Source organism: Monodelphis domestica, chromosome 1 (genome assembly GCF_027887165.1).
Source record: "Monodelphis domestica isolate mMonDom1 chromosome 1, mMonDom1.pri, whole genome shotgun sequence".
Classification (NCBI taxonomy): Eukaryota; Metazoa; Chordata; class Mammalia; order Didelphimorphia; family Didelphidae; genus Monodelphis; species Monodelphis domestica.
The window spans coordinates 588,071,517-588,082,174 of NC_077227.1; the positions used below are offsets into that span (position 1 = coordinate 588,071,517).

Consider the following 10,658-nt stretch of genomic DNA (forward strand, 5'->3'; position numbering starts at 1 on the left):
ATAGGAGAGTCTCTGTGCTTCTTTCCAGGATATCATCTCTTACTGGCCTCAGTGGATTTTCATCCTGATGCTGGAAGCTGTTTGGGTGTGTGTCACTTTCTTGTTACCAGTTCCCGGCTGCCCAACGTGAGTAAATCCTTCCTAATGTTTAGCCGACCTTAAAAAGGAGCAGTCGTGCTTTGGGGTGGGGAAAGAGCTGGGCTTGGTCTTAGAAGGGAAGACTTGAGTTCCTATCCTGCTTCTGGCACATGCCAGCTGTGTAACCCCGGGCGAATCACTCACCTCCCTGAGCCCTGGTTTTCTTATCTGTAAGATGAGTAGAATAGTAATAATAAAATAATAATAAAAATAATAATAGTGGTGGGTAATGGTAGTAGTAGTAGTAGTGGTAGTCGTGATAGTGGTTAGTGGTAGCTGGTGGTTGTGATTAGTGGTAGTAGTAGTGGTAGGTGGTAGTGGTAAGTGGTGGTGGTGGTAGTAGTAATAATAGTAGTAGCACAGTGGTAGCGGTAATGAATTCTCAGGATTGTTAGCTCAAATGAGAAAGTACTTCATGCACTTAACAGTGCCATATAGGGGCAGATAGGTGGCACAGTGCATAGAATATCAAGTTGGAAGTTGGAATATCCTGGGTTCTAATCTAGCCTCAGGTATTTCCTAGCTGGGTGAGCTTGGGCAAGTCACTTAACTCCAATTGCCTAACCCATACTGCTCTTCTGCCTTGGAACCAGAATTGATACTAAGAGAGTAAGAGTTTTTTTTTTTAAGTGCCATATAGAAGCTGGTCTTTGGCATCCTGCCGGTGAGCAGCTTTTCCCCATAGTGTATGGTCTTCCGTCAGAGCTGTGTTTGAAAGTGAATCTTCCCCCCACTCCCCAATGTAATATGGAAAAATTAATATTATACCATCTGTAATATGCATATTATAATGTAATATTTAGAAATTTGTTTGGAAATGTAATATTAGTTTAAAAAAAGGTTATTGTGGTTGCCATTTATAAAAAATATTTAACCCTTAAGTCACGAGGATGATAGTAGCTTTTAACAATTTAATTAGTATAAATGTAGTCTAAGAAAGAAAGAAAGAGGGAAAGAAATACTAAAAAAAAAAATTTCCTAGCCTAACAGCCCACAAGAATGTCTTCCACCTGAGCCACCAACCTTCAGAGAAAAAGAGGCCCAGCCTCCTCCATGGTCTCATTCCTATATTCCTTCTCTCCATGTCACTGCCTTTTCCTGTGCGCTGGTCTAATGCATCTCAGGAGCCAAAGTCTCCGTGTTTGGAGTGTTCCAGTTCACTTTAATGGGCTGGTTTGGATGAGCAGGAAGTTCAATCTTAATACAGTGAAGAGAAATAGACAAGGAAAAACTGGAACAGAGCCTGCCCTCAAGGAGTTCACATCCCATTACATCCGATCACTTCTCTTCACTGTATATATCTTTGTGTGTATCTACATACATACATGCATATGTGTGCCTGTATTTATGTCTACACAAATGATAGACAAAATAAGTCCAAGATCATTTGATCTGAAAAGTCTTTATCTAAAAAGCGGTGCTTGAGCTGAGCTTTGAAGGCAGGTTAGGGATGGGGATGCTCCAGCCATGAAGATGATCCACCCTTCTTGTTCCTGGGATCATAGGTCTGGAGGTGGAAGTGACCTTAGATTCGTCTAGTCCAATCTGCTCATTTTACAAATAGGGAAACTGAGGTGTTTACGGACCTTCCTGTAGGAGGATCAGCGTACGAGGCTTGCATTCATACAGAACTCATCTTGTGATGTAAGCTAAAGTTTCAAAGTAAGAATTTGCTTTTGCCGTCTCTAGTGGTTATCTTGGCCCTGGTGGCATTGGAGATTTTGGAAAATACCCGAATTGTACTGGAGGAGCTGCCGGCTACATCGATCGCTTGCTTCTGGGAGAAGATCACATTTACCAGCATCCCTCTCCCAACGTGAGTGAGATGAACAGTCCTTGAAAGGGGGGTTCATTTACAAGCATTTGCTATCTTAGGTCACAGGAAGCTGCACTGCTGGCTCTTTGGAGACCTTCTTGAAACATTTTTTAATAGACGTTTTATTTAGGAACCCTATGTCTAGGTTAACGCGTATCACCTGGGGAAAGGCACTTAAAAAACCCTCAAAAAACCTAATTTTTATTGATACATTTTTATGTCACTTTAATTTCCAAATATATCCCTGCTCCCGCCTCTACCAGAAGCACTGGTCCTTGCTACAGAAGTTAATAAAAAAGAACAAAAAAGACATAGGGGGATAAAAGCAGACCAATAAAACCAACCACCAGCTGTCTGACAGTATGTCACACCTGTAAAAGCCCCCTGTTTTCTAGATTTAGCCTAGCCATCATTTCCTATGGCAGAGTAGCATTCCATTCCATTCATGTACCACTCCGTTTAGATCTTCAAATGATGGTGCAGCTGGGTGGCTCAGTGGATAGAATGCTGGGCCTGGTGTCAGGAAGATCTGAGTTCAAATTTGACCCCAGATAATTACTAGCTGTGTGACCTGGGCATATCTTAATTGTTTGCCTCAGTTTCCTCAACTGTAAAATGAGCTGAAGGAAATGGCCAACCACTCCAGTATCTTTGCCAAGAAAACTCCCGATGGTGTCATGAAGAATCAGTTACAACTGAAATGACACCACAGCTGATAGGCTAATAAATTTTATGTCCAGGTCTTTACTGTCATGCAAAATGTTTCTACAAATATTTTGATGTATGCAAATGATGACTGTCTTTTTGTCATCTTTGGGGCATGTGCCTAATGGTGAGATCTCTGGGAAGGGATGTCTGATTTGCATTTTAAGCACAATTTCAAATTGCCTTCCAGAGTGGTTGGACTAAATCATAGCTTCACCATCCTCATCTTTTTTCCCCCTCTAGCACTGATTATTTTTATCTTTTGTCTTCTTGGCCAATTACATCTCATAATTTCTTTGTATTTACATGTCTCTTATTAGTGATGGGGAGCCGTCTTTCTCAGTTACTAGTTGTTCGCTGTCCTTTTGAGAACTATCTGCTCCTCCCGTGGCTACAGGTCATCTCCATCCATCAGGGCACGGCTCTTGGGCCTCTGTATCTGCCGATGTTCTCTCTACAGGCTGTCGGACCTTCCCCCCGTGCGTTGGGCAGGCTTCTGGTGACGTGCTACCTCCCTCCTCATCTTTATCCTTCTTCCCATCCTCCTTGTGCAGGTGCTGTACCACACCAAAGTGGCCTATGATCCGGAAGGACTCTTGGGAACCATCAACTCCATCGTGATGGCATTTTTAGGCGTGCAGGTATTTTTGGGGACAGGGTTATTTTCTTCCAACATGACACACTCCGAGGGAACCAAAACAGCGAAACAAACTTCCAGGGAGCTTCCCCCCTGAAAAAGCTGTTTTGCTTCTGTATTTTGAGAAACCTATTTAATATTTATCCTGATAATTCTGTTTCCGCGCTTGCTTTTTCTGGCGCATGGGTGGGCTCGAGTGGGGTCCTGTGGTTTCATCAGTGCTAGAAATTCCTAGGGTGGGAACTCCCCCTTCTGCTTGGGATAGCTCTTTTTCTGCGATTTGTAGTTCGAGGCGTGGGTTCTTGTTATAGCTCTTTTTCCACGATTTGTAGTTCGAGGCGTGGGTTCTTGTTATTTCTGAGGTAAAGTTGATCATGTCAGCCCCGCCTGCCTCTCAGGCTCATCCCAAGGTTCACGGGGGGAGGGGAGGACCATGTCATGTATGGGGGGGGCCTGTAAGTCCTAGAGCATCAGTGAGCGAGGTTGGGAGCTTGAAAGCGGCCATTTCTTTTCCAGGCTGGAAAAATCCTCTTGTTTTACAAAGATCAACACAAGCAGATCATGCTTCGCTTCCTTCTGTGGAGTGCCATGCTGGTAAGCAACGGAGTCATCACTCTCATTTTTCATTTAAAAATGCTTCGAAGGACCAAGCTGTGTCCAAGGATGGAGAAAATAGTGATAGGATGAAAGTGTTAACTTCAAAGTAAAGTGAAAATTTTTGCATCACTTAAAAAAATGGCACCCAGTCCTTTTGAGAGAGGAATTGAAATGTGAAAAGAATCAGGAATGTCCATTTTTTTAGAGGGTGAGGAAGGCCTCGGTCTGTGATGTCTTCAATACAGAGGACTCCTAGTCTGGAAGCTCTGTCCACAAATGTAGATCAGCAGCTCCTTCATAACTTAAAGTCTTGGGGTGGGGGAAGCTGGGTAGCTCAGTGGATTGAGAGCCAGACCCAAAGACAGGAGGTCCTGGGTTCAAATCTGGCCTCAGACACTTCCCAGCTGTGTGACCCTGGGCAAGTCACTTAACCCCCACTGCCTAGCCCTTAACACTCTTTTGCCTTGGAACCACTGCATAGTATTGATTCTAAGAGCGAAGGTAAATGTTAAAAAAAAGTCTTGGGGAGCTGCTAAGTCCCCTGCGAGATTACGTGACTCTGACTCCTGGAACTCAGCGGTATATATAGTCTGTTGTTTCTCATTAATGAAATGTATTTTAAAATGGGTGCTTAGAAATACTGGTGAAATCCTATCCAATGCCCCCCAAGCATCCTGCGGACTGGAATTGTAGTGATGCGCTCCAGGATGCTGTCTCCTTTTGTGTTGGTTTCTTTTGTTTGCTCTGGAACGTGAATAAGAAAGAGAAGCCCCATGTTCCAAGCGGGCAGTTTTCCAGGGCTGTGTTCTGGAACTGGATGTGAAAAGTGGATTTGCAGAGACACACCGTTCCATCGCCATCCTGGCTTCCTTTTGGTCCCGGATTCACTCAGGATGTGGAGGCGGGAGGCAGTGCAGACTTCCTGCCCTCTTCTGTTTATCTCACTGAAATGTTGCGAGGATGAATCAGAGATGATCATTAGAACGACTTTATTTTTTAAAGCTAAATTTTCTTTTCTTTTTTTTCTTAACCCTTGTTTTAGGATCAATACGAAATATCAGTTCCAAGGCAGCAGAGGGGTGAGGGCTAGGCAGTGGGGGCAAAGGGACTTGCCCAGGGTCACACAAATGGTCTATCCACTGAGCCACCTAATCCAACCCTTCCCTCCCTCCAAACAGTATTTCAAAGTTGTTTGCCCTAAAACTATTATTGTTACTGTGTAAATCGTTCTCCTGGTTCTGCTTACTTCACCCTGACTGCCCAGCTTTCTCTGAAACTATCCTTGGCATCATTTCTTATAGCTCAATAGTATTCTATCACTTACATTCTTATACTGTAATGTGTTCAGAATGGTTGGGGACGGCTAGGTGGTTTAGTGGATAGAGAGCCAGGTCTAGGGATGGGAGGTCCTGGGTTCAAATCTGCCCTTAGACACTTCCTAGCTGTGTGACCCTGAACAAGTCACTTCACCCCATTGTCTAGTCCTTATCACTCTTCTGCCTTGGAACTGGGGCCGAGTATTGCTTCTAAGACAGAAGGTAAAGGCTTAAAAAATGACTTTAAATGATTACTTTGTTCTAAAAAGTTCCATAATTACAATAAGCATCATAAAGATTTTTTTTTCCTGTTAAGAAACACAATGGACAATTTCCTCAGTGTCACTCAATATTTTATACAAGCCTTTTTTCCTTTGTCTTGTAGTACACGTTTTATTTTCTCCTACCAGAGGCAAACCTTTGGCCCCTGCTTTTTCTTACAGGCTATTATTTCAGGTGTTTTGACCAAATTTTCTCAAAATGAAGGTTTCATTCCAGTGAACAAAAATCTCTGGTGAGTAGGTAGCAAAATATTGTTTTAATTCTTTTTACCGATGTTACTGCGATGTGCTTTTGTTATGAATGGCTAAAAATTACAATTCTTCCCCCCCCAACCACCTAGGTCTATCTCCTACGTGACCACCCTGAGTTTCTTTGCCTTCCTTCTGCTCTTGTTTATGTATTTCTTGGTGGATGTGGCCAGGCTGTGGTCCGGAGCGCCTTTCTTTTACCCGGGTGAGTCGGGTTTATCCCAGAGCAGTTTCCCGTGATGGTAGCTGGCCATCTTGGCCCTGTGGGGCAGTGACCCCTTGGAGGACATCCATGCAGAGGGCCGGGGAGGAGTCTGCAGGCTGGGAGACCGCCGCGCGGTCCAGCCATTGAAAACAGCCTGCTTTTTAAGCGAGAGTTGTTGGGGATTTGCACAGGTGGGGAGGGACATTCCCACTCACCAATGAAGCCTTAGGTTTCAACCAGTGAGAACTAGGTCCATCAGTCCACTGCCAGGGCCCCCAGTTATGGCGTGAGAGCTCTGTTTTCTCTCTCTGAGGCTTCCTAAGAGGGAAAGCACGTCTCGCGGAGAGCTGCCTTTGGAGGCGCTCCGCGTCATGGCTGGGTGCTCTTCTTGGCTCTTGGTTCTAGAGCAGCGCATTAAGGTAGGCGATGTCTCTCTTCTGTTTCCTTTTAAGGAATGAACTCCATCCTGGTCTACGTTGGGCACGAGGTCTTCGAGAATTACTTCCCTTTTCAGTGGAAGATGGAGGACCACCAGTCTCATAAGGAACACCTGACCCAGAACCTGGTGGCCACCTCCCTCTGGGTCGTCATTGCCTATGTGCTCTACTGGAAGAGGATTTTCTGGAAAATCTGATGGTTGTGACCCTACGTTTCCTAGGACCGGTTCTCGAGGGGCCCAGGGGGATCAGTGAAACGATTAGACCGCCATCCGGATTAGTGCGAAAAGCGGGTGGGCTTTGGAAAGTGTGGATGATGGGAACGTGGGATCCTCTTTTATTGTGCATAGAGTAGATGCTGTAGTCCTGTAAACTGTTTTAATTCCATCGTCGCTCATCAGAAACCCCGTCTTCTGTATATTTGTAAATCATGCGTTCATAGTGGAACTGGCCATTGTGCCCCCCCCCCCCGATTCTGTGTAAATAGATGTATTGGACGGTTTTAGTTCTATTCTGAGGAGGTCTCGTTGAGAAGGGAATTTATTGCAGGCATTTTGCTTTTAAGTCTGATAAAAACGGCTGAAGACCTGGTTGTTCTTTGCCTAGCTCATTTTCCTCGAAGACCGGCGTTTTAGAGCTTCTCTACCCCGCTTATGAAAAGCAGCCTTATTTCTCTTGTGAACTGTAAAGGTTACCGAATGTGTTGATGTGTTGATGCGCTCTGCTTTAATGAATAATTCCAGCTTTTCTTGCTCAGTGTGATTCCTGCTCAGTGAGTTCCCAGAAAGCCTGGCTGTAGAAGTGCCCTTTTCACACCTGCCAGGGGCTTGCTGTGTGTGGTACGCATTTTTTCCCTGATGCTTATTGAAAAAACGCCTCTTTCTGTCAAGACTTTTTCTGTCCTTCCTGCTTTTTTTTTTTAAGATATCACGTATTGAACTTCTTTTCTCATCAGTATTCTGTAGCTATCTAGAGTTTATGGTTTTTCTGAAATTCTCAGTAAAGGTGTATTTTATTACGGAAAAATTCCAATTAAAATGTTCAAGCATCACTTGTCAGACTCTTCATTGTATAAATGCCCTCCCGTTATTCCACCTTCCCAGTTGGAGAGCTGTTCCCACCTCCTGTCACTCAGCTTCCAGGGGAGAGGATTTCTCCATGATGGAATTGGGAAAACCTAAAAGAAGAACGAGCAGCTTCGATCGTCTTCGTCGGCGCCTCTGGGTGATGAATTTTGGAGCTTGGTGCCCTGTAATTCATCAGTGTTTGCTCCTCACGCTAATATGCACTACAACCCACCAACACTTCCCCGAGTCTTATCCCCTTTTTCTTTTTCTTTTCATTTTTTTAAACCCTTACCTTCTGTCTTAGAATCAACACTGTGTATTGGTTCTAAGGCAGAAGAGTGGTAAGGGCTAGGCAATGGGGGTCAAGTGACTTGCCCAGGGTCACACAGCTGGGAAGTGGCTGAGGTCAGATGTGAACCCAGGACCTCCCATCTCTGGCCTGGCTCTCCATCCACTGAGCTACCCAGATGCCCCCCTTCTTTTCATTTTTTAAAGTGTTTTATCTGTACCCCCCTCCCCCCCATTATCCTTGCTCTTTCAAATGACTCCTTCCTGCTCCACAAAATACAAATACACTCCAGGCAATAGATACAGCCATGGAAACTACCTACGCTGGCTGTATCCGCAAACGCTTCCCACATAGAGTCCTGCTGAGGAGGAGTCTTTGCTGCGTCTAAGCAAATCAAACTTTATCCACGTGTCTCCTAAGACTTCCCACAGAGCGGAAGGGCTTCCTCTCTTGGAGGTCCCCCAGAGGCTCGCCTTCTGGCATCTCCCATTCCTGCTCCTTGGCCCGGGCCACTTTTGCCACTTCTTGCACCTGATGCTCGCCACAGCCTGTGCCAGTCCTTCTCCTTTGCGGCGCCCTTTGAATTTCTCCTGAATTCTTGGTGTGGCCTAAGTACCTTGATGGCGCTGGGGGATGGCTGGTGTTCAAGACGTTCCAGAGAGAAATCGATGACGCGGACCCCCGGGGACCGTGAGACGAGGGCGGCCGCGCAGTCTTTTCCAATTCTGGGGAAAGAGGGGGAGGAGGAGGAAATAAGCATTTAATGCTCCTGGTATGTGTGAGGGACTGTGCCGAGTGCTTTACCCGGGAGGCAGGTGTGGGTATTCTCATTTTACAGTTGAGGAAAATGAGGCAGACAGAGGAGAAGGGACTTGTCCAGGGTTACACTGAGGCTAGATGGGGGGAGTCAGTCCCACCTAGTTAACAACGCTCTTTCCTGCATCAAGTAGTCATGTAAAAGGAGTCAAGATGGCAGACTGGCAAGAACCAGGAAGACCAGCCAGGCTCCAAGCCACAAAACTCCTCCACCAGATCGAATCTGGTTTGAGAAACCCAGAGAAGTCACAGCCCAGGTCCGCCCAGGGAGACGGGCAGAGAGGTCTGTGACTTTGGGGACTAGGTTGGGTGAGAGCAGGGCAAGGCGGGTGCTCCAGCTGCCAGGGGGTGGCTGTGTACCAGGGCATGAAGTCCTCAGCTTATCCTAGGATGCCCACAGACCCATGAAGGGCCACAGACAGGTGAGGTGCCAACTAGCAGCTGCTTCTTCCATCCTGGGTCACACGTCTATGGTGGCCCAAAGGGATCCTGGGCACGGGGTGGCATTCCCAAAGTGGCCCAAGAAAGGAGGACGTTCGGGCGCCCGTAGCAGCAGGGATGTGGCTCACGCCGCAGGAGCTGAACCCAGGCCAAAGGGGCTCCTGCGGTTCTGTCACTCTGGACCAGAACTTCCCAGCTGGCTGGGTCTTGCAGCATTCTATTACTGCTCTGACTGAAACCCAGATCAGGAACTTGCAGAGTGGGGGAGCAGCAATCGGACTGCCTTGGATCAGACCACTTTGGGAGTACTGAGAGCTTAGCCAATGTTGGAGATTATGGAATCTCATGCCAAAGAGAGTAGTTAACAGAAACAGCCAATGTATGAGACAACAAAGAATATTAAAAAAAACTCAAAAGATTGTAAACAATTAAGAAAATGGAAGGTATCTCACAGCAAAAACAACTGACCTGGAAAACAATGGGAAAAAACATTAAAGAATCATTGGACTATCTGAATGCCATGACCAAAAAGATTGAGAAATCTGCAAACGGCCCATGTCTCTTAGAATCAAAGGGCAAAGTAGAAATAAAATCTGCTGGTCCCCTCCAGCATAAACCCCCAAATGAAAATTCCCAGGGACATTATGGCCCAAATCCAGAGCTTTCAGGGTCAAAGGAAAGATACTGCAAGCAGCCAGAAAGTAAAGAATTCAAGCTCCAAGGAGCCAATTGGGATCACATATGATTTAGGAGCCACCACGTAAAGGGAAGGAGAACTCTAAATATATTACAAGAGACAAAGGAGATGGGTATACAACCAAGAATAATGTACTTAGCAAAACTGAGGATAATTCTAAAGCATTCTTGATGAGAAGACCGTGAGAAACTTTGAAATCCAAACAAAGGAATGGAGAAAAATAGAAAAAAGGTTGCTACATTTAAAATTATCTTGAGAGACCAACTTTTGGCTAAGAATACAAGTTTATTGATTACATCAGATTTACTGGTTAGGTTGGCATTATAATCACTAAAGTGATATAGAGAGCTCCATGGCTCTCTTATAAACCAGGAAATGATTTGAGCTACTTCAGGCAGTCTAATAAACAGATTTTTAGGAACTCATTCAGCCCCTCCATTGAGCATTCCAACACATCTTTCATTGGTGATAGCCAATCAGAGGGTAGCCCATCGACCTAATCTCCCCACCTGCTCCTTCCCCAGGAGTGAAGAGGTCACACTTTTCTCCTTCATTTATTAAACAAATTCTGCAAAAAAGGGCATTCTTTGTAATTTCCAAGGACAAAGAAAATGCAAAAAAGCAGCAGATTAAATGCTCTCTTAGATCCAGATCCCAGATAGAGGAATACATAGCAATTCTCCTTAATGTATAATTAATACAGAAAATGAAAAAAAAATTCTCACAAGGTAAATGTGAACAAATAATGATAGAGGACTAAAGAATAAACTACTTATATTCTAATACAGGGATATGATACATGTGCTCCCTCTGATCTGTTATCTTTATCAGGTTTCAAAAAAGGAGTCCAATTAGATGAGGCCTAGGAAAGCTTCTTTTGGGTTTTGATGAACTTAAGAAAAATGGAAAGAAAGGGAAGAGGTATACACTAGGGAGTGGGGTGGGGAAGGGAAAGGAAGGTGAGGGG

General features: G+C 45.1%; 1 protein-coding gene across 1 annotated transcript in view; it reads left to right on the forward strand.

Moving 5' to 3' along the window:
- HGSNAT (heparan-alpha-glucosaminide N-acetyltransferase) overlaps positions 1-7,432 on the forward strand; it is a 47,954-nt gene extending 40,522 nt beyond the window's left edge. The window contains exons 12-18 of the mRNA XM_056813634.1: positions 29-126; positions 1,828-1,954; positions 3,214-3,300; positions 3,813-3,890; positions 5,653-5,723; positions 5,832-5,944; positions 6,397-7,432. Coding sequence (XP_056669612.1) covers positions 29-126; positions 1,828-1,954; positions 3,214-3,300; positions 3,813-3,890; positions 5,653-5,723; positions 5,832-5,944; positions 6,397-6,578 — 756 coding nt within the window. The 3' untranslated portion in view covers positions 6,579-7,432. The remainder of the gene's footprint in view (positions 1-28; positions 127-1,827; positions 1,955-3,213; positions 3,301-3,812; positions 3,891-5,652; positions 5,724-5,831; positions 5,945-6,396) is intronic.
- Positions 7,433-10,658: the final 3,226 nt, after the last annotated feature.